Below are 27202 nucleotides of genomic sequence, written 5' to 3'. Positions count from 1 at the left end.
CTAGCCAGGCTCCCTCCCTGGCTCTAGAGACTCCTTGGTTGGAGACAGAACTGACGAACAGTGCAGCCTCTCACCATCATCTCCAGGTAGGACCCTTCCTACTCCTGTGCCCGTCCATCAAGATGGGAAGGTCCTCCCTTACATGGGTAAGCCCCCATAACCAACCCCCTTACCCCACCCAGTGACTGCAAGGAAGAACACCCAGGGAGGAACCACTCATGTCAGCCCATAGAAAACCTACCAGGGTCAGGCCAGCAGACCCTGGGTCGCTTTGGGCTAGAGTCAAGAGACAGAAATGAGACAGAGATGGGATTGGGGGGAGGGGGCAGAACACCCACTCAGCAGGGTCCCTATACTAGAAAGCCCACCCGCCCCTCCCCCACACGAAAGCCCACGGAATGCCCTGGTATATCATCATCTCCAAGGAGTTCACATCATCACAAAGGTGGGCCGGGAGCCAGCACCGTGTGACCTCACAGCCAGCTCAGCCTGACCGCTGCTCTACTCCACCCGGAGCCCACCTTGGCCAGCTCACCCCAGCTTTGAGACATCCCAACCTACCCTTTAAGGACTTGCCTAGCAGTGGCTGAGAGCACCAGGTAGGATTCACTGAGAGGGGCCTGCCCGGCTGCTTTACCAGGTGGTATCTTGTTTTTGTTTGTTTGTTTGTTTGTTTTTAGTTTCCTTTTGTTTGAGACAGTCTTGAGTTCACAGTCATCCTCCTGCCTCAGCCTCCCAAATGCTGATCCCATGCTTGTGCCACCATACTGACACCTAAGCTTTGCCATGACAGCCTCTAAGACCCAGGCACTTCACTCAGAGCCCAGTGAGCACCTCATCACCTACACCTTTGATACCACTTCCTGCCTGGGGTGCCCTGCCTCCTCCTCATGACAGCCCAGAGACCCCCTTCTCTAGAGAGAGGAAGACTCACTTTGGGGGGTCTCACTGACTCTTTTCCCCCTTACACAGCACAATCACCCCACACCTGACCCAGGCCACTTGGCTGTGGGGTTTTGTTTTGTTTTGTTTTTTTACTGTGTGGGACTTGTCAGGCGGAAGTGAAGTTTGCAGGCCATGATGTGAGCCAACAGAATGCAGAAGAGAATCAGCTAATGCATTTGGAGTCAGAACATGCTGGAACATGAGCTGCAAAGGCCGGGCTTGTCCTGCAAGGCTGGCATACACACCCACTCACCCACTCGCTCAACTGATGTTGTGGGTACCCCCACATGAAGACACAGGAGCCCCAGCCCTGGGGGAGCTGATATTCTCCTAGGGATGACATGAATAAGAACACTCAGGGTTACAGAACTGTATGTTAGGATAACTCAGAACAGGAGCAGGCTAAGGTTTGCTCAGTTGAACTTGAAAGCCAAGTAGGGGAAAGGACCCTGAAAAAATGATGCCTTCTTCATTTTCTCCTTAGTGAGGGACCTGGAAGACAGGCGTCCTGACAAAGGGGCTTGAGGAAACAGGGAGATATAAGGGAAGACTAGAGAGTGACATCTTTTGGCTCTCCAGAGGGATCCTCTCTGGGTGGAAAGGGAGATCCACCCTCAGGTCTGGCTGCAACTCAAGGTGATGGCAGCCTGGAGCAAATAGAGTATAGGAAGGAGGCAAGGTCAGACTCCAGCAGAACTAAAGGCCTAGGATCAAGTGTGATCCAAAGCTTGGCTTCAATAAAGGGACGGAGGACAGCAGAGGTCTTGTGAGGATGTGAAGGACCAGACAGCCACTGACTGAGCATCCAGAGAAATGCAGGGCATGTGAACACCAAGAGACAGGCAGCATGTGACTGACAGCCAGGAAGCGGGGAGTAAGCATCTAAACCCCTCCCCAGGCTGGACCACTTGGAAGATGATGTACAGACAGAGACGCCTAAGCCCTATGGATAATGGGGCCCTGCTTTAAGCTGCTAACCCTAACCCTCTTGTTATGTATTGTTCCCACACACATTGTCCTTCCAACCCCACCGACCCTCAATATTCCTCGATTCCTACAGGAACAGAGAAAGGGCAAGCAAGGATCTCAGGGCCTGAGCAACCTCCCCAACTACATTCCCGATCCAGTTTCCAAGCCCCCAAACTCCTGGAGCCTCTGGGCACAGGCAAGCCAAGCAGGCTCCACCGTAGAGGCCAGTGGACACCTAGACTGAGCCTCCTGCATTTATTGGGCAGAGTAACCTCAGGCCTAGTTAGTCCTTGCCTAGCTAGTCCTTGCCATGTCAGACAATGGAACAAGAGAGAAGCTTTTGAGAAGCAATGGACATGAGGACTAGTTGGTCCGGTTTCCCTTCTACACAGGGTCCCCTGGGCACTTGGGGCACAGCTTACAGCATTGAAAGCAGAGACCAGGACAGTGCACCAGCTTCAGTGTGTTCTAGGCATCCGGGCTCCAGCTGCCTCTCTCCTAGCCCTGGCCTGGGGGGCTTAGCAGTGTGCCTTCCACCCAGAACCGGCTGATAGGGAAAGTCTGAGAGCCCAGTGGGGATGGTGGAGAGAGCAGGCTGGTGTCGGAAGAAGTCCCCAGGCTTCGTGGAGTATGGGCTGCTGCTGCTGCTGCTGCTGCTGTTGCTGGGAGCCATAGTGACTCTGGGTGTCTTCTACAGCATAGGTGAGCAAGGATACCCTACCCCCTTACCTTCCCCCAACCCATACCTGCCCAGGGCTTTGCATGTCCCTGAGAGAAACCAACCCTGTAGAGTGGGGCAAAGGGGTGGGGGTCTGCTAGCCCCCCCCCCGCCCCGCCAGCTCCTAGGGCCATACTGCTGACTCCAGAGGTGCCACGGAAAGGACACTAACCTGCACGGGCCCAGCGACCCCATCCAGAAAGCTCTGTCTGTCCCGGCTTGCTGGTGCGGCAGCTTCTGCAGGCTCTGCCTCCGCCCCCCTCTGCCTCAGCAGGACTCTAGGATGCTGCAGACAGCTCACAGGTCCCCCGCCCCACCGGTCCAGCCCCCTTCTAGTCCGAAGCCCAGCCCAGCAGAGTGACTGCTGCAGTTCCCAGGTGGCCCAGCAGCAGGAGCCCAAGCCCCTGAATCAAGGGGGTCCCTCCAGCTGTCTCACCTGGCGCTCGCTAGTCAGGATGACCTGGTGGTTTCTGATACAGTCTCTTGTTTATTGCACGTTCGAAGGAAGGGGCTAGCCTGAGAATCCACGAGAGTGGGGGTGTGGCTAGGATTGCCCTTTGGGTAGACCTCAGGTGTCTTAGGAACGGCTTTACACGCTGACCCCTCCCCAAAGGACCACATGTAGGACTAGGGTGCTCCCCTTCGCATGGGGAATCTAGACACCCAGCAGCCCCGCACCCTGTACCTTCCAATCTCTTCATCCCCTTTGAGCCAGGGGTGGGAAGGAAGGAAGGAAGGAAGGAAGGAAGGAAGGAAGGAAGGAAGGAAGGAAGGAAGGAAGGAAGGAAGGAAGGAAGGAAGGAAGGAAGACCCACATGCAGCATATAGATATACATACAGCATCAGTCTACTACACTACTCTACTCTGGCCATGTCTCTGCAGTGATGCACTAACCTGGTTCTGGCTCTCACACCAGGGCACCAGAGCCTGGAAGTTCCCTCAGGGGACTACGGATGAGGGACAGCTGGAAAACATAAGTGGGTTCTGCCTAAGGAGGAGGTGGGTATATCCCCCATCCAAGGGCTGCCTTCAAGGGCCCACATAGTGTGACTTCTGCCCATGTGTTTCTCAGGCAAGTGTTGACAGGAGCAACCAACTCCAGGTAGGAACAGGAATGACAGGGTCCACCCTCTAGTGGAGCCCAGGGTTCCAGAGACCTTTGTTTGAAGTTCACTGGTCTCAAAACACCTGGTTTTGAGGCCTCTAGAGACCAGACCCTATAGGCTCACAGCCAGCCATGAGGTACAGGACTGGGGGATGGGAGTGGGACTTCTGCTCTGTCCCCCACTCCCACCTCCCACCCCCCACCCCCATGTGTCTTCTCCCTTTATCCTTTGAGCAGTGTGACTTCTGGCATAGCCAGGATCTCTTTGACTCTGCCAGGGCCCCACAATCTCTGCTTCCTGAGTCCCTGGAGTGACCCTACAGCTAACATCAGCTTCCGTCCAGGACTGAAAAGATAGAAAATTTTGTATTTACCCATCTTAAAGTATTTTCTTCTCCTTTCTGTTCTGATGCTTTCTTATAGTTTCTGATTTGTGAGCTATCGTTTTACTCTTTCGTTTCTGGGTCGTGTGGCCTTATGCCGCCATTTTAAATTTCACTGACTTCTGGGTCAGCTGTACCATGGGCAGTGGGAGCTGGTTGGTGAGACCTCTGGTGCTTGCCTGAGGTTAATCTTGGGTGTGCTCCTGTTGCTGTGATAAAAACACATCCTGACACAGCAACGTTAAGAGAGAGAGCATTTTTCCAGAAGTCAAGGCAGCAGGAACTTGAAGTCATCAGGAATGCAATGAACACTACCAATGTTCAGCTCCTTGTTTTAATTCTGTTCAATCCTGGGATACCCTACCCACAGTAGGCAGCTCTGACACTCAGTTCAGTCAAGGTAATCCCCCTCTAGCATGCAGGAGAGGCCTTTGTCCCAGGTGACTCTGGATCCTATCTAGTTGATAACGCTGACTCATCTCACTAGCCTAGGCCAAGTAAGGCTTGGTCAATTTAAAAAAAAAAAGTGTAAAATAGGCCAGGTACTCTTGTAGGCCATGCCAGCCCCAACCTGAGGAGAGACCATAGGTTCCTGTGAGCTCAGTCAAGGTCCCTTGAGATATTGGCTTCCTTCATTCACTTGGTTGTTGATGTTAGGCCCTGGTTCTGTCTCACAGCCCCATGCTCCCAGAAATAAGATCCAGACACCAATTATATTTACAAATACCTCGGACATAGAGCTAGGCTCTACTCAGACTAGATCATAACTAAAGACAAAGACAACCCATTTACTGTAGCCTACATTGTGTCATGTGGCTGGTGACCTGTGCTCAGGCACCGTGCGTCCCTCTCCCTGCCTCTTCTCTCCCAGAATCCTTTCTCCTCCTGATGTCCCACCTCTATTTCCTGCCTAAGCCATTGGCCACAGGCTTTGTAATTGACAGGTGCTGCATCTGTATCATATACCAGACAATCTCTCTACAATTTCCCCTTTTCAGTCCAATAAGAGGCTCTTTTAAAATATACATATATAAGTGGAATACAATTATAACAATTATGAAAACTATAAGGTATGGTTACACATTTATAATATCTAATCTGTTGATATTTGACAACTCAGTTAAAGTATTTAAAAAAAAAAAAGACCCGACTCTCTCTGTCTCGCCACAATTTATTTATTTATTCATATAATTTTTTTTGTATGTGAGTACACTGTCTTCAGACACACCAGAAGAGGGCCTGGGATCTCATTACAGATGGTTGTGAGCCACCACGTGGTTGCTGGGAATTGCACTCATGACCCCTGGAAGAGCAGTCAGTGTTCCTAACCACTGAGCCATCTCTCACACCCCAGATTTTATCACTTAGTCTTCCTGTTGTTCAAAGGAGTGCCTCTGAAAACCTTGCACTAAAGACTTGTCGTTTTTCCTGAGTGGGACCAAGGATTAACTTGTCTATATTTTGTTTGTTTGTTTGTTTGTTTGTTTGTTTGTTTGTTTTTTTGAGGCAGAGTTTCTCTGTGTAGCCCTGGCTGTCCTGGAACTCACTCTGTAGACCAGGCTGGCCTTGAACTCAGAAATCCGTCTGCCTCTGCCTCCCAAGTGCTGGGATTAAAGGTGTGCACTACCACTGCCCATCAACTTGTCTATAATTTAAGACTAGTGAATGAACATAAATTCAACCATAAGTGGTTGGAGAGGTGTCTCAGCAGTTAAGAACACTGGCTGTTCTTCCAGAGGACAGGAGTGCGACTCCTAGCATCCACGTGGCAGCTAACAACTGTGTTTAATTCTAGTTCCAGAGGACCAGATATCATCTTCTGGCTTCTACAGGCATCAGACACACATGTGGCACGCAGGCATACATACATACAAGCAAAAACACCCTTATACATAAAAATAAAACCAATTTATTTGCAATTTTTCTTTTACAATTACTTGAGGTAGAGAATGTTATCACACACACACACACACACACACACACACACACACGAAGGTCAGAGGACAATTTGTAGTTTTTCCTGCTACCACATGGATCCAGAGAGTAGTTGTTGTTGTTTGTTGTTGTTGTTGTTGTTGTTGTTGATTTTCCGTTTGGTTAAGTTTGATTGGCTTGGTTTTTTCAAGACAGGGTTTCTCTGTATATCCCTGGCTGTCCTGGAACTCACTGTACAGACCAGGCTGGCCTCTAGAACTTTAATCCCTGCCTCTGTGCTGGGATTAAAGGCATGTGCCACTACTCTCCCACTGAGTGCAGAAAATTGAATATGAGTACTTCTGTCCTTTTATCTGGAGCATTCTGTGTACCGCTCCTCTGTTTCTTCTGCAGCCATGCAAGGCTGGGCTTTGAATTTGTCCTTTACTGGGAGGATTTTCCTTATTTGCATTCCTTGAATCTCCAGAATCTGTCTTTTGTCTACCATGGCTGTGTTTCTGATGCATCTCCAGCCGTTCCTGCCTTTGTTCAATCTGAGCTATTTCCCCTCTCAATTTGCTTGAAATTCTTTTTCTATCCTTTTGATAGTTGCTGACTTTTTCTTTTAACTTTTTGCTAGTTTAAAATTAGATGCAAATCCTTTTCCTCCATGAAAGCCTATTTTATTTTGTGTTCTTTGTGGTGGTGTGTGTGGTGGCATGGTATGGAGGTCAGAGACTACCTTTTGGAGTTGATTCAATCCTTCCACCTTTACATGGATTCTGGGGATCAGCCTCAGGTCCCAGTCTTTCTGAAAAAGTGTTTTTGTCCTTGAGCTATCAGGTAGGCTCTGGATGTCAAGTATTTTCATAAATAGCTGGGCACTCCACTTTCATTCATGGTCATCGGGAATTCTGTTCACAAGCAACCACATTCATTGTTCAGGTTAGCTGACCACAGCCTCTGTCTGTTTTTGTAAACAAAGCTTTAGTGGCACGCTGCCTTGCCCACTGTGTGTGCTATGCTTCTCTCCCCGCCAAGCAGCAGAGCTGCGTAGGTGAGGCTGAGCCTGCCAGCAACCCTCTTTGCAGGGAGATGTCACCAGCCTGGACCTGAGCTGTGTCCTCGGAGTCGGCAGCTCATCCTTGGTCATCCTTGGGCTTTTCTGCCTGTTACTCAGTGAGGAAAGGAGGGACCTGAGGTGGTATGCACGCCACTGCCCAGCTATACAGCCTGGCTGGCGGGGCATTCCAGCTCCCATCCCTGCTGTGTGACCTCAGACCACTTCCATGACATCTCTGTGCTTCAGCTTCCTGGCCTGCAAAACAGAACTGATAGGGGTGTGTGTCTTAGAGGCTCACACGAGGGTTTGAAAACTTAATGCAACAGGAATGCTTAGAAAAACGACCACTACACTGGTCATTATCAGATTTAGTAACAAGAAGTCAGTTTTGCTATTGATCCTATCAATCTTGACATTTTGTCCTGTGTGAAGGTAAATTAGCTTGTGGGACAACATGCTTGCACATTCCAATAGAGATATCTCCAAAGTTTTTGCTTAAACACACCCTTGTCAGTTATATATTTTATGCTGTATTTTTAAATATTATTTTGAATTACATGTATGGAGGGATGTGTGCACACATGAGTGTGAGTACTCTCAGAGGTCAACTCTGGAAACTAAAGTTGCAAATGACTGAACAGTTATGTGGGTGCTGGGACCTGGACTCCAGTCCTCTGCAAGAACAGAAAGTGCTTTCAGTCGGTGAGCTATCTCTCCAGGCCCTGGTCTCACTGTTTTTTTTTTTTTTTTTTTAACACCTGAGCTATGAAAAGCTCGAGTTATATTTTCTTTCCTTGCTATTGTCTGGATTTCATCATTTCATAGCTCTCTTGACAGGTCCTTTTTCTGTCTAGTGATTGTTATGCAAAGTTTGTCTTTAGCATTTCAAAAGGCAGTTTGTGCCTTTTGTGTATTTGACGTGTGAGCACACGTGTGTGTGTGTGTGTGTGTGTGTGTGTGAGAGAGAGAGAGAGAGAGAGAGAGAGAGAGAGAATTTCATGTAGCCCAGGCTAGCCTCTATCTTACTATATATAGTCAAGGATGACTCTGAACTTCTGACCTTTTTGTCCGTACCTAGCAAGCGCTGGGATTACACCTCCACACCCGTTTTCAACCAGTACCTTTAAAACAGTTTGTTGGTATGGGGCAGCTTGATTATCAGGTTGGTCATTACAGGTCTGAACGAAAATGCCTAGCGTGGGATCCCGTGTTCGATCACTTGGTCTCCGCCTGGAGGCGCTGTTGGAAAGGTTATGGAACCCTTAGCGGGTGGAGCCTTGCTGACGGAAGCACGTCACTGGGGGTGGGCGTTATAGCTCGGCTCCACTTCCTGCTCTGTTTCCATGCTTTCCCTGGTGCGGGAGGGAAAAGTGTGATCAAGCTGCTTCCCGAGTGTGACACGTCAGACACACACACACACACACACACACACGAGAGAGAGACAGAGACACACACAGAGAGAGACTGAGAATCTCTACTCACTCCTAAAATTCAGCTAACAGCTGTGGAGAGAGCTCAGTCAGCCAAGTGCTTGCTGTACAAGCAAAGGCCTGAGTTCTGTCCCCAGATTCCATAAAGGAAAGTCAGGCATGGTAGTGTATTCGCTAAAAAGCCCAGCATTAAGGAGGGAGAGGGATCCCTGGGGCTGAAGCCAGCCTAACATATCTGGTAAGCAGCCTGCCAATGAGAAATTCCAACCCAAAAGATAAGGTGGAGCATGCCTGAGAAGACTGACCGCTGACCTCCACACGCTGAGAAACAATACCAAGACTGACTTCCGACCTCCACACACAAGTTCATGTATCCATTCCCCTCACACAAACAAGAAATACAACATTAATGAAAGAAAATTCCCGTTGCTTATAGACTCGCCTTTTCTCAGTCTGTCCTTTCTGATGCTCAATTTTTCTGTGGTCATTTCTGTCCCTGGCTTTGCTATGCATTCCTGGTAAATTCCATAGAATATCCTTCTAGTGCTAAGTCTTTCTTCAGACACCTCAGTGATGCCTACCTGGAAATGATCTGTTGTAAATCATTAGTTGACTCCATCCATTCTGGGTCTGCAGTTGTTCATAAACTTCAGCAACTGCATGCTTTTCTTTTTAAAAATATGTGTTATTGTATTTGTTATTTGTGTGGAGGTGAAAATGCATGGGTGTGTGTGAGAGGGAGAGAGACAGAGAGAGAAGCAGAGAGGGAGACAGAGGCAGAAAGAGAGAGACAGAGAGATGGAGGCAGAGAAAGGGAGACAGAGAGAAACAGAGTGCCCAAAACAACAATTACCTAATATCTGTCCTTGGCTGAGGTCAAGCTGGCCCAAGCCAGACTCAGCTTGAGCACCTCTGTGGCAGGGGAACCTCATCCAGGCACAGAGGCCTAGCTGGTCATTTTCCTCTCCTGGAGAGAAGAAATTCAAGGGGACACATGAAAGTACTCAGGTCGCATGGCGCATAAACATAAACTCACATATCCCTGTGGCCTTTGTTTTGGCCTCCTGTATGATGTAAGTGGGGAAGGTTTACCTCTGAGACTGTGTTTGTTTCCATCTGGTGTCTCCATTTGGGAGAGCTTCCTGTTGACTGTCAGGATCCATTCCCTTGGCCACACCACAGACATCTGCCTCCCAGCCCTGCCCGGAAGCTAGTTAGCTCTCTCTCTCTCTCTCTCTCTCTCTCTCTCTCTCTCTCTCTCTCTCTCTCCTGTCTCTCATGTGTGATGTGTGTGTGTGTGTGTAAGAGTGTGTGTGTGTGTGATGCATATGTGAGTGTGTAATGTGTCTATGTGATGTGTGTATGATGTGTGATGTTTGTCTGTGTGATGTGTATTTGATGTGTGTGTTTGATGTGTGTGTGCGTGTGGTGTGTAAAAGATGTGTGTGTTTGATGTATGATGTATGTGTGTGTGTGAGAGATGTGTGAGTGAGTTTGTGATGTGTGACTGTGTGATGTGTATTTGATGTGTGTGTGTGATATGTGATATGTGTGTGATGTCCATTTGATGTGTGTGTCTGAAGTGTGTGTGTGAGAGAGATGTGTGACTGTGTGATGTGTGTAATGTGTCTGTGTGCTGTATGTGTGTGATGTGTGTGTGTGAGTGTGTGATGTGTCATGTGTCTGTGTGTGATGTGTGTCTGTGTGTGATGTGTCTGTGATGTGAATGTGTGATGTGTGTCTGTGTGTGTTATGTGTGTTTGTGTGTGAGTGTGTGATCTGTGTCTGTGTGTATGTGATGTCTGTGTGTGTGATGTCTGTGTGTGTACATGTGTGTGTGCATGCACTGTGTATGCAGGCATGTAGGCCGGAGATCAGTGTGACAGTGTCCTCTATCACTCTCCACTTTATCTTGTAAAGAGTTATTATATCTGTATTTTAGTTCTTTGCACACATGTATGTTTGTGTAGGGACACGTGTACACAGTGCATTTTCCCTCTGAGGCAGGAAGAGGGCATCAAGAATCCCAGAGTCAGGAACTGAATTCTGTCTGACCCACCACAAGAACAGTACATGCTTTTTATCCTGAGCCATCTGTCTCTCCAGGCGCTCCACCTTATTTTTTGAGAAAGGGTTTGTCACTGAACCTGGGGCTCACTTGTTCAGCAAGGACCTCACTGACTGGAGTGGTGGGTATGCCCCGAGAGAGGCTGAGAAGGAGGGGAAAACCTTAAGTCATTTAAGGGACTGGAGAAGATAGTTCAGTGGTTTAAGAGCACTGGCTGCTCTTCTAGAGGAACCAGTTTCTTTTTCTTTTCTCTTTGTAATATTTATTTATTTATTATATGTAAGTACACTGTAGCTGTCTTCAGACACTCCAGAAGAGGGTGTCAGATTTCCTTACAGATGGTTGTTAGCCACCATGTGGTTGCTGGGATTTGAACTCAGGACCTTAGGTAGAGCAGTCAGTGCTCTTAACCACTGAGCCATCTCTCCAGCCCAGAGGAACCAGTTTCAATACCCAGCAACTACACAGCAGCTCACAGCTATAATAAATTTTATAAAAATTAAAGTCTTAGCCAAGTTGAGGAGTTTTTAATGTTTTGAAAAACAAAATTTTAGAAAAACAAAGTTTCAGAGGAATTGTGACGACTATTCTTTTATGAATGTATGTGTAGCACACACAGAGAGATATGTTTGTATGTGTGGAGGTATACATGTGTACGGGAGTGTGTGTGTATAGGGCTGAGGTTGGCACTGAGTGTCTTCCATCATTCTCTATGTTATGTGTGAGGTGGTCTCTCACTTGAACCCAGAGCTTACAGATTCAGTTAATCTGGGTGGCCAGCTTGTTCCAGAGACTCCATGTCTCCACATACAAAGCACTGGGGTTACAGATGGGGTCATCATGCCTGCTGGCCTTTACTTGGGTACTGGGGATCCAAACTCAGGTCCCCACACTTGCATGGCCACTGAGCCATCGCAGGGCTACTTTGGGAGGTTGGCATACTGTAGAAGTTACCTAAACAAGCACCAGAGGGCGCCAAAGGAACTTGATCCTTCCTGGAATCCCATCCCCTGTAGCCATTCACATCCTGTGGTTTTAGCTCCAGGGCGACAGCTTGTTTCCATTTCTGTCTGAGTTCAGGTCTCACTGGCCTAGGCCATCCCTGAGCTTCAGCCTTTCCATCTTTGCTTCCTTGTGTATCCTTAAACTGGCTATGTTGAGAGGCTGGTCTTGAACTCCTAGTCCTCCCATGTCTATCTCCTGGGTGGCCTTGGGTATCTCCAGTGACCTCATTTCCCATCTTTCTTTTGCTTGTTGCTGGCCATGTCTCGGGCTACGACTCCCTCCTCTGTATCCTCTTGCAGCCAGGGTGGCAGTTGGTTGTCCTCTGGCCGGAGAGCCAACACCACTGTGACAGTCTTCACTATGCCAGCATCACGGTCTCTGCTTGTCTGCTATGAGCCTCTGCTTTTATTAGCTACATCATTACATTACATCACTGTCTATTACTTCATTCTTATCAGTTACACACAGAGCTGGCAGGAGCTGGCAGGAGCTGGCGGGAGCTGGCTGCTCATCCAGCTCTTGTCTACTCCAGGCAGCTGATATGAGCTAGCTGCTCCTCGCTGTAACATCCACCTCAGTCTTGTTCTAATTTCTTATTAGCTCTAAACCTGCTCTTTCCCAGACCCCCATCCAGGTCCTGAAGACTCCCATGCTAAACAGAGTCTCTCCCCACATGTAGTGGAGGGACAGGGTCAAGGGGGGTAGGTAGCCTTGAACCTTCAGCAGGCAGTGAGAATACAAAAGTTGCAAGGGTGAAGGTTGCCACTAGGGAAGCCCCCTACCTACAAGACCCAATTTTCCTAAATTAACCTATTTATTCCTGTGGTGGGGCTGCAAGAGCAGCCTTCTGTAGGCACATCCCGGGAAGGCAGTCAGAGCCTGGGTAGTTCAGGAAGGACAAGAAAATAGGAATAACAAGCTAGGGGGAAACTTCCCCTCTCCCACTCAATCCTAGCAGAAAGTATAAGGAGGAGGAAGAGGAGGAAGAGAAGAAGACGAGTAAGACAGTCTCCCTGCCTCCGTTCCCTGGTGTGTGGTGAACACTATAGCCCTGAGCGCTGACATGCAATGATCCCCGAGGCTCTGAGGGTGACTTGGGGGCTGAGCACTGTGTTTCTCCCCAGGGAAGCAGCTGCCCCTCTTAACTAGCCTGCTGCACTTCTCCTGGGATGAGAGGACGGTTGTAAAACGAGGTAGCCTTTACCTTCCCTGCCAGGCAGCCCTGAGGAGGTGGGCTTGGCATCTGGACCTGCCATGGGTGGGGTCACATGGATGGGCAGGGAGCACAGGAGGGATGGGGAAGAAAGGATATTGGCAGGGACACCAATCGCCAGTGGTTGCTGTATGTGGGATGTCTGGGGACAGCTGGGTACCACCCGTGAGGCTGGCTTGATACCATCTATGGATGTACTAACCACAGGGTAAGGATAAGGTGGGATAGTATAGGACCTTAGAGCTGGTGGGACAGCAAGGTAGCAGGGCATGAGCCACCTCAAGCCCTGAGGGTCCTGGGCCACAGTAGGGGTCCACAGAGGCAGAGAATTTGAAGGGGATCCCAGGTCACTGCAGCAAGACTACACTTCAAACCTATCTTGGAGGTGTCGATGAAGGGTGGGACAAATAGAGGCCCTCCTCATCTACCCTGCCACGCCCACCCAGCCTGCGCCACGCCCACCCAAGCCCTCTGACTCTGCACACCTCACGCTCCTCCCCGTTCTGTTCCTCCAGCCCTCAGGGATTCATCACAGAAAAGTGACATCTGCACCACCCCAAGCTGCGTGATAGCAGGTGAGCTTCTCCCCCAGGGTGGCCATTCAGGGCGGGGGGGGGGGGCGGGGGGCAGGGGGCGGGGCGCTGCCTGAAGCCAAGCTGAGATTTTTTTTGTCTTAAAACTGGGTGCTATGGGCGGCTCTGAGGAGGCAGAAAGAAAAAAAATCTTGTGGGGAAGTGAAAGGGGACAGAAAAAAGCCTACAGAGAGACACAGAATCACAGAATATGGTTTTATCTGGGTGGATCCTGGAGTCCCACAGTGATGCTTTTTAATGAAATCTCCAACTGCAAGAGACCAAGATAAAAAGCTGGGCAAGATTCTAGGGGATCCCGGGCAGAGCGCCGAGCACGTAAGCTCAGGCTCCTGTCACCAACATACTCCAGATTCTGGAAAACAGTTGTCCCGTCTGTTAAGTAAGAAACCTCAAGGACATGGAGTGAGAAGCCACTGAGACTACAAGAGGCAGAGGGCTATGGAGACATCCAGGAGTCTGGGACCAAGTTAGAGGGCAAGGTCATCCACTGGGGCCTTCCTCAGGGCAGAAACCATATTCCAAATCAGGTCCTCAGATGGGAGAAGACAGGAGGGTTCAAGGTCCTGTGGTTTATCAGTGGCAACCGTAGCCCTTGAAGCTACTTGGGCAATTCCTCCCATGTTTCCAGACTTCCTGTGGCTCAGGGAAAGTGACTAACATACTCAAGAGCAGATCAGTAGCTGCCAGCGAGCTGATAGTTGAAATAAATCTCAAACAAACTGTCCCCGGAGGGGTGCCGCTGTCTCTGACTCAAAGACAGTGTCAAGGTGTCCACAATCCAGTCTCCTGTCCTCCCTCCACCCCCTTGGAATACAAAGCTGCCAGAATCCTCGAAAACATGGACCAATCGAGGAACCCCTGTGAAAACTTCTACCAGTATGCTTGCGGAGGCTGGCTGAGGCACCATGTGATCCCGGAGACCAACTCCCGATACAGCGTCTTTGACATCCTTCGGGACGAGCTGGAGGTTATCCTCAAAGGTGAAGAGTGGCCACCACCAGTGAACAGGGGGTGACACTGACCCTTGGGTGGGCTCCTGCCTAGCATCTTGGTCAGCAGGGTCAGTAGAGAAATCGCTGCTCAGGAGTTGAACTGAGCCGTCACTGCGGTGTCTCTGCCTAGCCTGATGAAGCCCCTGGTCTGTCAGAGGGAACCCTGGGATGCTTGCCCAGGGCCAGACGGGACCAAGGGCTACAGGAGACTTAAGTTGTTGACCTAGGCCCTCAACAGTCACCTCAACCTCTGTTCAGCTTTCTCCTCTGCCCACAGGGGTGCTGGAGGATTCCACTTCCCAGCACCGCCCGGCTGTGGAGAAGGCCAAGACACTATATCGCTCCTGTATGAACCAAAGTGAGTAGAGCCACCCCCTGCTAGGGCCCAGTTAGCTCCAGTACCAAGGCACACACTGAACGCCATGAGATGGGAGAGGGCACCCTGCAGAGCACATACATTAAAGCATCTATGTGCTGTGCCCAGACCGGCCTGACTGCCTACCAGATGCCCTGTGTACTGGGCTTTGAAGTCCCAACCTGTGCTACACTGCCCAAAATCATCACTTCTGAGCAGCAGGGATGGGTCCAGCTCAGCTGGGCATCTCCTAGAGGTTTGAAGTTGAGTCCAGTGTACCACCAATGGGAGTCAGTGGGACCGTGGTTTTATGAGGTCATCTCCATTGGAACCCCTGCCTGGGCTTGCCCAGGGCTATCTTATCTCCCCAAATCATGTGGCCAATACCTACCAGATTGAAAACTTCCTTTGGATTCTCATCTTTACTAAATTTCTAGCCTTACCTCTTGTCTCCCATCCATGGCATCTTGAGGCTAGTACCCTCCATCGGAGCCATATAGCTCTCCCTTTTCTGCCAAACCTTTGTCCCTTCCCTGTGTCCCCTCAGCCTTTGCCACATGCCTTGACATGGACATCAGCCCCTTCTTGTTGCCAGCTCTGAAGTTCTGCTTCTGTCACCCGAGAGTCCTCCTCTGTGTCTGTGGTGACTTCTGGATGTACCCTGTCTACTTAGTCTTTGCCTGGAGTTCTTCCAAGTTTCCCGTCAGAAAAAAAAAAAAAAAAACGAAAAAAAAAAAACAAAAAAAAAACACTTCCTTAGAGGGACCCTCCTTAGCCCAAGTCTTTAGACTGCCATTGTGCTGCAGACACAAGTCACATGGGCCCCGTGTGACCTTCTGTCTCTGGGCCTCCCTCCTGGCCACAACTCCTTTCCTAGGCTTGCTCACCAAGCTAGTTCCCAAGCTCCTTGGCCCCAGGGAAGTGTGTACTTCACCAGCAACCTCTGAACTAAAGCTGAGCCTACAAAGGGGTCATGCTCCGGGTTTGTGTCATGGCGCCTGAGCCAGTGGAGTCTAACTGAGCACACATCCCTCCTCCCCTTCCCAGGTGTGATTGAGAAGAGAGACTCTGAGCCCCTGCTGAGCGTCTTAAAAATGGTAGGAGGTTGGCCTGTGGCCATGGATAAGTGGAACGAGACCATGGGTGAGTATCGTCCAGTTTGCAGACTTCAGGGAGAGGTTTACTCAACCCCAAAGCTGCCCACAAGCTAACCACCTGCTCTTGGGAAGCCCCGAGGGCTCGTTCCTTCCAGAGCCAATTTAGGATCCCAAAAGCTGGCTTAGGCTCCACATTGGGGGAAGTCGGTGACAGCTGGTTCCCTGAACCTCTGTTCTAGACCCAGTCTTCATATCCCTCTGCTCATCCCTTAGACAGCATCACACACACACACACACACACACACACACACACACACACACACACACACACACACGATTGTCTCAGAACCTATCTCCCTACGGAATACTTGGAGAATAGTCCCTCAGTCCCCAAAGGCCCACAGTGAGTTTCCTACCTAAGCCAGACAGGGCTCCCTACACCTCCAGAATGCTCTGTGCTTAGGAGGCAGTTAGTTCCCTGTCTGGAGATGGGCTAGCTGGTCTCCATCATGGGTGCTAACTCCTCAGGCTTCAAGTGGGAACTGGAGCGACAGTTGGCTGTGTTGAACTCACAGTTCAACAGACGGGTCCTCATCGACCTCTTCATCTGGAATGACGACCAGAACTCCAGCCGGCACGTCATCTACGTATGCAATGCCCTCGGGGAGAGGGGGTTGTGGAACAGGGTCAGCAGGCTCCCCGGTGCCTGACTCTGGACTTTGGCAGCAAAGCAGGGAGATAGACCAGGACGATGGCTGGGGAAGACCTGTGAGCTCAGTGCATGTTTTCTCTGCCACGGCTATGATGTGAATTGTGCTGAGCAGAGAGGCTGGCCTTGTGCTTAGCCTGTTTCTTGCCCATTGTGAGGGTTTTGGCACCTGGGCAGGAAGCCTGCAGGAGCCATAGCTGGAAGGTCAGAGAAGCATACTTTAGGTACGATGTGAGTTCTTCCCATGGGGGACCTGTGTCCCATCCATCCCCTCTCTGGCCTCCTTGCAAGTCCCAACCTGCAACCCCCTCTCTATGTCAGGGAGAGGTTTGGGGTTGGAAGCATCTGACTTCCACAGGGAGCCGGTGTTCTACCAGGCACAGTCCTGGGGGAGGGGACCAGTGCCCACCTCAGCCAGGCTACGGGGATCCCCACTCTGCCAGGAGTCACGCCCTCTGTGTGTTTCCAGATAGACCAGCCCACCTTGGGCATGCCATCCCGGGAGTACTATTTCCAGGAGGACAACAACCACAAGGTAAGCAGGGAGCCTTGAGGGCTCATGTCAGATACCGTTGTGTGCATGTCACAGGCCTTGGGCCCACCTGGGACTCAGCACTACCGTTTATCCACTAGCCTTGCTTCCCAAATCAGCCTGTATAAGCACTTATGGGAATGTGGCCAGGTACTAAGTGCTGGGGACAAAAACATGGACACTCAATTTCTACACTTATGTCAGTCCTGAGGTGGGTGAGTTCATCCAGGCAGGCAATCCATTATTTTAAAGGTTGAGCCAGGCGTGGTGGCGCACGGCTTTAATCCCAGCACTTGGGAGGCAGAGGCAGGCAGATTTCTGAGTTCGAGGCCAGCCTGGTCTACAGTGAGTTCCAGGACAGCCAGGGCTACACAGAGAAACCTTGTCTCGAAAAACCAAAAAAAAAAAAAAAAAAAAAAGATTGATTGATTGATGTGCATACACTATAGCTGTCTTCAGACACACCAGAAGAGGGCATCAGATCCCATTACAGATGGTTGTGAGCCACCATGTGATTGCTGGGAATTAAACTCAGAACCTCTGAAAGAGCAGTCAGTATTTCTAACCACTGATCCATCTCTCCAGCCCCAGGCAATCCATTTAACTTGACCCTCCCTTGCAGAATGATGTCCAGTGTCTGGGAGGCCCAGAACTCAGCCTAGGGTGGGCAGAGGCCCCGAGACTGCTAGGTAGAGTCGGCTCCTGCATTTGTGAAGAGAAGCCAACTATTAAGTAGCCCAGGGTGGGAGGGAGAGCTGGGATGGGCAGAAAGAAGACAGGGACAGCAAGGACACCCAGGAACAGGATGGGAAGGGGCAGGAGGCAGGAGTAACCCACGCTGCAGGGCTGGAAGGGCTCATGGGTGTCAAGCTGCCGGGATCTGACAGATGGTTGGGACCAGGAGGAAGGACCATGTGGTCAAAGATGGGGGCTGGAAGAAGGTCGCAGGATACAGACAATTGGGATCTGGAATATCCCAAAAGCTTGAGTGTGTGGCCAGCAATCTGGCAGGTGGCAGAGCTAAGCACTAGTGGAGGGGGTAGTCTCCAGCCTCAGCTAGAGCGAGGGCAGCCCCTTCAAGAATGGGCATGAAGGCAGAAAGATGTCAGGTGGATAGACAAACATCCTGAAGAAGCAATACCCCACCACTCCATGGTCGAATCATGGCCAGGGCAGCCTCAGCCAGGCACCGACAGCTGAGAACACACTGAGCTCCTGAGGAGGCCAATCTGGCACTGTGTGTCTCTGAAAAACCGTCCTCACCCACAGAGGCATGGGCATGGTGAAAAGGAACAGGGGCTGGCTGGCTGGCCCAAACCACAGAACACAAAGGCTGTCGGGCAGGCTTGTCCCTGGAGGGGGATCAGGGTGGCAGTGACAGCTGGGTGTGCTGTGGACAGTCCCCACATGTTCCCTTCTGTGCTATCTGTGCTGGAGCCTGTTGAGGAGGCTAGAAAGGCAAACTTCCAGGGGCCACTCCATGTCACACCCCGCCCCTTCCCCACCCCACAGAGTATTCCATGATGGCCCAGGTGGCCAAAGCCACCTAGGTCCATCCATCCATCCTTTGGCCCAGGTACGGAAAGCCTACCTGGAGTTCATGACGTCAGTGGCCACTATGCTTAGGAAAGACCAGAACCTGTCCAAGGAGAGCACCATGGTGCGGGAGGAGATGGCGGAGGTGCTGGAACTGGAGACGCATCTGGCCAACGTGAGGCAGGGCTGTGCTGGGAGGCTAGGGCTAGGTGCTGAGTACCACACTGTGTGACCCTTGGTCCCCACACAGGCCACAGTCCCCCAGGAGAAAAGGCATGATGTCACTGCCCTGTACCACCGAATGGACCTGATGGAGCTACAGGAAAGGTTTGGTCTGAAGGTGAGACCCAGGTACCCACCCACTGACCCAGCCCCAACCCATCTGGGTACTCATTTCCCAGATAGCTACTCCTGGCTCTAACATGGCTGGCACTCGGGAAGAAAGTACCTTTAAATGAGCACAGTGGAAAAATCCCAGCAGAACAGCCATTGTTGCTCTGGAACAGGCTTCCTCCCTAGGGTGAGATACAGCTGCTCTAAAGGGCCATGTCAGAGAGAGGACAGGGCTGGGACAGGGCCCGGGTCAGAAGTAAGTGATTGGGCCTTCAGCCCCTCCCTACTGACCGGAGCATCTAAATAAACATTTGGATCTATATTTCTCTGTCCAAGGACAGAACAGGAAAAGCCTAAGAGAGCCCGGGACCCAGCTCATTACATCCAGTGTTTCACATCTCATGTCCCTGGATTTGAAGGTCGTTGCTATAGACAATGCTCAGGAATTAAGAACTTGCACTTTCAGAGGACCAGCGTTCAGTATCCAGTACCCACATCAGGCAGCTAATGACCACCTGCAACTCCAGCTCCAGGAATCCAATGTTCTCTTCTTATTTCCATGGGCACCCACAGACACCCACAGATATGCAAGCACACCACACACACATAGGAAAAATTAAAATAAATCTTCAATTAAGCAATAACCTCAAGCCAGGCATGGTGGCACAGGCCTTTAATCCCAGCACTTGGGATGGAGAGGCAGGTGGATCTCTGAGTTCCAGGACAGCCAGGGCTACACAGAGAAGTCCTGACTCAAACAAACAAACAAAACACACACACACACACACACACACACACACACACACACACACACACACAGTAAGCTCCCCAAGAGCATTCTCAAGAGCAGTTCTAGGCCAGCCTGACTAGAGTCCATGTGTCAACACATTTTTTTCCAAAGTAGTTAAAGTTACGCCATTAAAAGCTCAGCACTGTGGAGTATTTATTAAGAGTAAATATGACCATAGGAATGGGAGAGCTTAGTAATGGAGCTCTGCCCTAGCCTGTATGATGTCCTGTGTTCAGTTCTCAGCATGAATACTAAAAAAATGTTTAAACATAAATATCCCACTTATGTAGTATATAAGACTATCATATTTCCTACTTTGTAAGTCACTCTCAGCATTTTTCCCCAACTACACTTAATTTTTCAAATATTCTACATAGACTCTTCTGTTTTGTTTTGTTTTGTTTTTCAAGACAGGGTTTCTCTGTATAGCCCTGGCTGTCCTGGAACTCACTCTGTAGACCAGGCTGGCCTTGAACTCAGAAATCTGCCTGCCTCTGCCTCTGCCTCCCAAGAGCTGGGATTAAAGGTGTGCGCCACCACCACCCTGCCTACATAGACTCTTGACTGTTTCATAGCCCACAGGCTCTAGAGAAATGTCACCTTTGGTCCTGATTCCTATTGACAGTCCTTTCTCCCCTGACCTGTTTCCCAAAAGTTCTTCAGCTGGAAGTGAGTTTCCTAGATGTATGGGCCACCAGCCCCTCTCTCCCTCCCCACCTCTCTACAGGGGTTTAACTGGACTCTCTTCATACAAAATGTGCTGTCTTCTGTGGAAGTCGAGCTGTTCCCAGATGAGGAGGTGGTGGTCTACGGCATCCCCTACCTGGAGAATCTGGAGGATATCATTGATAGCTACTCAGCACGGTGAGCCCAAGGGTAGTTTCCACAGGGCCTCAGCATCTTTGTCCCTGGCCCACAACACACACACACGCACACGCACATGCACACACACACGCACACACACAGTTTCTACTACTTCCTGGAGAAGATCCCATCCAGCACTTTTCCTCCAGTGTGAGGAACACAGAGGTTCAATTTTGGTGTCCACAGCACCTCATGTCAAGCATGAGGGATAAGTAGGTTAATTCTTGGAGAATCTAGAACCATGCAGGGTGTGGAACCTGCTGGCTAACCCATGTCCCCTGTCTCATTTAACCTCTGCTACCTCTAGGACCATGCAGAACTACCTGGTATGGCGCCTGGTGCTAGATCGCATTGGCAGCCTGAGCCAGAGATTCAAAGAGGCACGTGTGGACTACCGCAAGGTGAGCGCATCCTGGAGATGAAGCTCCTGCCCAGGCAAGGGTTCCAGGGTCCATTTCAGCCTGTAAAGCTGAGGGCCATGCACTGTCTGTCATCCTTGGGTCTGAGACTGGAACCTGGTAGACAAGGGCCCCTGCTCTACTAGGGCAGTCAACGGCCAGCAGCCGACAAAACCAAATGTGGCCAGAGGAGGGACCAGGACATCTAAGGAGTTGCTCTATAGAAGTCGTGAGATTAGGACAAAGAGGTCCAGGGGTAAACAGCCAGTAGAGACACTAGAAAAGGCAAGTGGCTAGACAAGAGAAACAGCCACAAGGCCTCCATATGAGCAGGACACTCCACTTCAAGGATACAGAGTTCTCAATGGCCTGGCTTGGGCTCAGGGACCAAGTCTGAACGGGGAGGAAGGCAATCCTACAGCCACTACAGCCAGGGGAACCAGGATCTAGAGAGCTGGTAGCCAAAGCCGTACACATTTCCATGCTTTTGCTCCAGGGTCAGTGCTAGCCCTGAGCTTTGGGAAAAGTCCAGGCAGACCACAGCACCCAGAGGATGAGAGCAGAGTCTGAGTGGGAAAGACAAGTCCCTTCAAAATAGCACAATGACCTTCTCATGTCCAGGGGCAGCATCTGGTGTCCCCCTCTGGGTACCCTGAAGCCCATGGTGGGAGAGACCTGCCTGCCTCACAAGCTCAGGGCCCCAAACCTGACCTGGGAAAGTTAGCCTTGGCACACGGGAAACAGTGAGTGGGTGAGCAAGCCAGTGAATAAAGAAACACACCAGGCGCTGTACGGCACAACCGTGGAGGAGGTACGCTGGCGAGAGTGTGTCAGCTATGTCAACAGTAACATGGAGAGCGCTGTGGGCTCCCTCTACATCAAGCGGGCCTTCTCTAAGGACAGCAAGAGTACGGTGCGTATCCTTGACTCCAAACGGGCACCGCCCGTGGTACCTGAGGCTTACCGTGGGTCAGCCGCCTGGCAAGGATACCAGTCCCCGTCATCAGCGCCCCACCCGGTGACTCCATCTCCACTCTACTTGAGCACAGCAACTCAACCCCTATTTTCTCCCTGAAGTCGGTGGCTCCTAATGGAATATGCATTAATGCCAGTGCCCACAAAAAAACAGAGGAAGACCCAGAGAAAGAAACCCCACCCCAGGTGTTTCTGACCCTGGGCTCCAGCCCTGGACCCTATTAGGCTCCCCAGGAAGGCACAGGCTGTATGGGTTCTGAGCCAAGTATAAGCAAGCTTCCAAAAAGCCAGTGAGGCTACAACCCTGTGCCAGAACAGTGGCCCACATTAATGTCACTCTTCCAGGAGGTCAGGGCCAGGGTGGCACTGGCCTCCTCCTAAAAGGTATCCTAGACCAAGCCTGGATCACGAATCGTGCCCTCTAGGACATGGGCATGCGCATTTCCCCAGGTCAGAGAGCTGATTGAGAAGGTAAGGTCCGTGTTTGTGGATAACCTGGATGAGCTGAACTGGATGGACGAGGAATCCAAGAAGAAGGCCCAGGAAAAGGTGGGCAAGCCACAACCAGTGTGATATCCCCAGGGGAGTTCCTGCGGTCAGGACCCCCTGCTGGAGGTCCAGCCCTAGTGGGAGGGAAGCTGGAATGGGTCCCACATCTGGGTAATCCCCAGGGAGCAGAAGGAGGCTCTGCGGTCTGAGGCTAGAACCTAGCCAAGTTCCTCTGGGGCCAGTGACAAGGCAGTCACTCCCGAGCCTAGAGAACTACTTACATAGAGAACCACTTACATGCCTGGTTCTGCGAGCTGGTGGAGGGAACTTGTCTGTTACTCCCTTGCTGACATAGCAGGGAGCAGAACCAGCAGTGGGGCTGGGGGAATCGCCCATGGCAGATGACTCTAGCAGCCCTTCCTCCACTCAGGCCATGAATATCCGGGAACAGATTGGCTACCCTGACTACATTTTGGAAGATAACAATAAACACCTGGATGAGGAGTACTCCAGTGTGCGTACCTTCAGTGCTCGGCCTGCCCGCCCCCCAGTCCCCTGTTCTGAGTCAACCTCCCCCACCCCACCCCGGAGAGGGGGGGCACTCCATGTAAAGCATTCTTCTGCTCTCCTAATTCATTCAGCCACACCCCTACACCCTGGAGTGACTCTAACCTCACCCTGTTCACAGATGGGGAAACTGAGGCCCAGAGAAACCGAGTTTTCTGACAGTCACATAAATGCTTGGAGTTGGGGTACCCTCCCCATGTACCTCTTCCAGGAGTCAGCCCAGCTGACCTTTGTGTCTTGAGACCCTTCCCCAACCCTTAGCCCCTCCTGTCATACTCTGGAGGACCCAGGCTGAGTGCCAGCCACACGAAGCTCTTTTCTTCTCATAGTTGACTTTCTATGAGGACCTGTATTTTGAGAACGGGCTTCAGAACCTCAAGAACAATGCCCAGAGGAGCCTCAAGAAGCTTCGGGAAAAGGTGGACCAGAATCTGTGAGTAGGATGGCTACATGGGCTAGCCTGGCACACAGGACTTACCTACTAGGGTGGCTACACGAGTCTGTCCTGATGCCAGCCAAAGAGGACACTAGACCTAAGTCCTCCTCCTCCCCAGCATCCTCTGCTTTGGGGGCCTCAGAGAGGAACCAGACCTTGGGGTTGGCTTAGGATGCTGCAGTAGTAGCTGGCCACTCTGCCACAGAGCTCTTAAGGGCAGGATCTGGTCAGCCAGGGCACAGGGACCATAGAGAGCATCCTGGCAGATGTGGACTCCAAGTGACCGGTGTATTTACCACAGCTGGATCATCGGGGCTGCAGTGGTCAATGCATTCTACTCCCCAAACAGAAACCAGATCGGTAAGTCCACCTTGCCTCTCCAGTACAGCCCCTCACCCTTGTCCAGGAAACTGTCTATTCTCAGAAGGGGAATGGGTTCCAGGTGATGTCAGTCACCTATGGTCCACCTCAAGGGTCGTAGGTCGGGAGGGACACAAAGGAAACAGAAGGGAGCACTTTTCAGAAGGCAGCAGTAGTCAGTAAGAAATTGGGCATGGGTCCTCATCCAACACTCCTGCTTTGGTGTCTGAGTGTTTCCTTATCTGTACATTGGGCAGGAGTCCTAGCTTCAGATGACAGGGCCCAGTGGAGGCACTCACCTGAGCTTGGCACACACAGGTGCCCACTCACTGATCATCTTTGTCACCCTGGGGGGGACAGTCTTTCCAGCAGGGATTCTCCAGCCGCCCTTCTTCAGCAAGGACCAACCACAGTCCTTGAATTTTGGGGGCATCGGGATGGTGATCGGGCATGAGATCACACACGGCTTTGATGATAATGGTAAAGCAGCATTCAGGAGTGCCCCAACACACTGAGCAGGCTAGGGTCATCCATTTAGTTTCTTAACGGGTTAGTTGGACAGAGGCCTCGCCTAGTCTCCATTCCTGAAGGAGCTGCCCCATTGACTCTTAGGGCCTGACACCATCAATGATGTCTTAGCTTTTTCTCCCACGTGGTTTAGCCAGGGGGATCATATGAGGGTAGCCATGTGCTCCTCCATGTGGGGTTGGATCAGCTGAATTTGGGACTCCTGGCCCTAATTTCAGGGGCAAGGATGGGGTGGCATGGAAGCTCTCCTAAGCAGCCCCCAAACATGGTGCTATGTGCTTGGAACCCCTGAACTCTAGCTGCCAGAGAAAGATCATAAACATCCGAGCACTGAGCTGGCCTTGCTAGAGGGTGCAGTGGGGCGGTAAAACAGGGCCTTGGGGACAGTATGCATGTCCCCAAGTGTGCAGGTCCTCTGCTCCTGCGCAGGTCGGAACTTTGACAAGAACGGCAACATGCTGGACTGGTGGAGTAACTTCTCGGCCCGGCACTTCCAACAGCAGTCGCAATGCATGATCTATCAGTACGGCAACTTCTCTTGGGAACTAGCAGACAACCAGAATGTAAGCATGTCACCAGCATTGTGGTGGCTCTGCAACTGTACCCAGCCCTGGCCCCATGGGACGAGAGGGGGCCAGGGCCAGCTAGCTTCCATCCTTTTATGCAGGTGAACGGATTCAGCACCCTCGGGGAGAACATTGCCGACAATGGAGGTGTGCGACAGGCATACAAGGTGGGCCCTAGCAGGGCCCTTGGAGACACTGGTATTGTCCTAACAAAGCAGGGCCATGCCCAAACTGGGGCTGTGTCCTAAAACCCCTCCAGTTGAATTGTGGAGGAAGCTGTATCCCATAGCCGTATACCTGGAGTCTTGCACATTTCCCACACTTGAGCTGGTACAGGAACCATTTTTGTCTCCTAGCGAGTATACGCAACAGAGATGACATAACCATGGGTGTCAACAGCCCACATGGACAGCCTCAGGATAGAGAGCACCGGGTACCAGGACCCATGTAGGTAGAGTCCGGGTGGTAGCTCTCTGGCCGAGGGTCTCACAGAGCCCTGTTGAATAGACCTTTGGAGGACTGCAGCTGCCTTATGCACATCAGCTGCCTTATGCACATCAGCCCTAAGCTTGGGAGGCAGGGCATCCACCTGGGCAGGTCCTGGATTATTCTGCATGTGGCTCTCTGGAAGCCTGGCTGGACCCAGACCCACTTTGGTGCTCGCAGGCTTACCTACGGTGGCTGGCTGATGGTGGCAAAGATCAGCGACTGCCGGGACTGAACCTGACCTATGCCCAGCTTTTCTTCATCAACTATGCCCAGGTAATCCCTAGGAGGGACCTAGTCCTTGGTCTCCTCTCTCATGGCTTTGGAGAGTTCTCTCTAGAGTACTTCCAAGGTCACCATGAGCTTGCCACACCCCAAAAACACCGGCTGGGGGGAAGGCAGCAGATGTGGAGGGAGGGAAGGGACCTGTTGGCCTCCATATCCTCATCTTACGAACAGCTGTTTAGGGAGATAGGAACTCCCTAGTGCAAGGGGTGCTGCTCTGGCCCTCAGGCCAGTAACCAGACCACCCATGCATCTCCAGGTGTGGTGTGGGTCCTACAGGCCAGAGTTCGCCGTCCAGTCCATCAAGACGGATGTCCACAGTCCTCTTAAGTACAGGCAAGTGCAGTCCCCAAGCTAGCATGCTTACACCGCCTCGGTCCTGGGCTCCTCCCAACATCTCAGACCTTCTTGCTGGTCTACAGGGTGCTGGGCTCACTACAGAACCTGCCAGGCTTCTCTGAGGCATTCCACTGCCCACGAGGCAGCCCCATGCACCCCATGAAGCGATGTCGCATCTGGTAGCCAAGGTTGATCTATGCTGCAGCCCATGCCTCGCCACCCAGAGGCTTCTTGAATGGTGTAGCTGGCAGAGATGTGCAGGTCTTTGCCTGAAGGCCACTGGAGCCACCAGCCAGCCCTCCGCGCCCAGCCTAGAGTGTAGCCACCCGCCCACACACACCCGGGATGAGTGGTGCCGGTCCTGCGCCCCCTCAGGCCAGTGAGGGTCAGCAGCCCGGTAAGAGCAGTCAGCTGCCTTCCACCCTCTCCATAGTGTGTGGCTAAACGTTCTCGAGCTTCAGACTTGAGCTAAGTAAACGCTTCAAAGACGACTTTGTTTTGTATATGTTGGAGTCCGGGGAGTGGGGGTGGAAGGCCTGGGTAAGCTGTGGCCAGGGGGAGAATTACAGCTGCTGAGAGAAAGGGTTCAAGACCAGCCTCTGAGAATCCTGGTGCTGTGGGAACCATGAGGAGACCAGGATACCCCTGAAGGCCACAACCACAATTCAGTGGATTGGGCTTACAGGGCTGGACCAGATCTACATTCTGGTGACTCACGTCAGTACCTGGCAGGGACACCCAGAGACCTGGGGAGCAAGGGGTGGAATCTGGAAGCCAGAGATGGTCTAGATTGTAAAGGGGACATCACCTGCTGTTTACAAAATGTCACTGGATAGAGGGAGGACATCAAGGTGGACATTGTAGTCACCCTGGCTTGGATTTAGAAAGTGCTAATCTGGCCATCAGGGCCCCACCTCGAGGGAAGATCCCTTGACAAGGGGAGCCCTGAAATGGTGGGGTGTCTGGAGTTCTGCTTGGACCTTAGGACCCTGGGGACACAGACATGCTTATCCTGACCCAGGCTTCTCCCAGGACATACCAGCCATTCAGATCAGGGAAGGATTCCTCGGTCTTCATCTGTCATCTCTTCCCTGAACCCCATTAGCCTTCAGTCTTCCACCATAGACACAAGCAGACACCCGCCTTCCCAGTCCCCAC

The 27202-nt window shown here is 51.4% G+C and overlaps 1 protein-coding gene across 5 annotated transcripts; it reads left to right on the top strand.

Annotated features, from left to right (window-relative positions):
• The first annotated feature begins 462 nt into the window (after positions 1 to 462).
• On the top strand, positions 463 to 26518 carry Mmel1 (membrane metalloendopeptidase like 1). 5 transcript variants are annotated; one of them, XM_021160126.3, is made up of 24 exons: positions 463 to 599; positions 2456 to 2616; positions 12726 to 12794; positions 13330 to 13389; positions 14226 to 14387; positions 14677 to 14757; positions 15802 to 15897; positions 16380 to 16498; positions 17030 to 17095; positions 18669 to 18803; positions 18879 to 18968; positions 20479 to 20615; positions 20923 to 21016; positions 21798 to 21926; positions 22439 to 22537; positions 22908 to 22991; positions 23374 to 23477; positions 23782 to 23840; positions 24201 to 24320; positions 24798 to 24931; positions 25036 to 25101; positions 25601 to 25696; positions 25965 to 26041; positions 26128 to 26518. In XM_021160126.3, the coding sequence occupies exons 2-24, from the start codon at positions 2493 to 2495 to the stop codon at positions 26225 to 26227; spliced, it is 2301 nt and encodes a 766-aa protein (XP_021015785.1). In that variant the 5' UTR covers positions 463 to 599; positions 2456 to 2492; the 3' UTR covers positions 26228 to 26518. The 5 variants fall into 5 exon arrangements, with proteins under 5 accessions (XP_021015785.1, XP_021015784.1, XP_021015788.1 ...); XM_021160125.2 differs by having other exon boundaries at positions 2307 to 2616; XM_021160129.3 differs by lacking the exon at positions 12726 to 12794 and having other exon boundaries at positions 2307 to 2616.
• Positions 26519 to 27202: the final 684 nt, after the last annotated feature.

The sequence above is a fragment of the Mus caroli genome, unplaced genomic scaffold, assembly GCF_978045245.1.
Source record: "Mus caroli unplaced genomic scaffold, Mus_caroli_1 scaffold_6, whole genome shotgun sequence".
NCBI classification, from domain to species: Eukaryota; Metazoa; Chordata; class Mammalia; order Rodentia; family Muridae; genus Mus; species Mus caroli.
This window is presented reverse-complemented; position numbering and strand designations above follow the sequence as displayed.

Excerpts from the sequence above, each read along its gene's own strand:
- Mmel1 (XM_021160126.3), top strand. The coding sequence starts at position 2,493 with ATGGTGGAGAGAGCAGGCTGGTGTCGGAAGAAGTCCCCAGGCTTCGTG. Across the intron at positions 12,795-13,329 it reads GAGGACGGTTGTAAAACGAG|CCCTCAGGGATTCATCACAG; the intron begins GTAGCCTTTACC and ends CTGTTCCTCCAG. Across the intron at positions 15,898-16,379 it reads TAAGTGGAACGAGACCATGG|GCTTCAAGTGGGAACTGGAG; the intron begins GTGAGTATCGTC and ends CTAACTCCTCAG.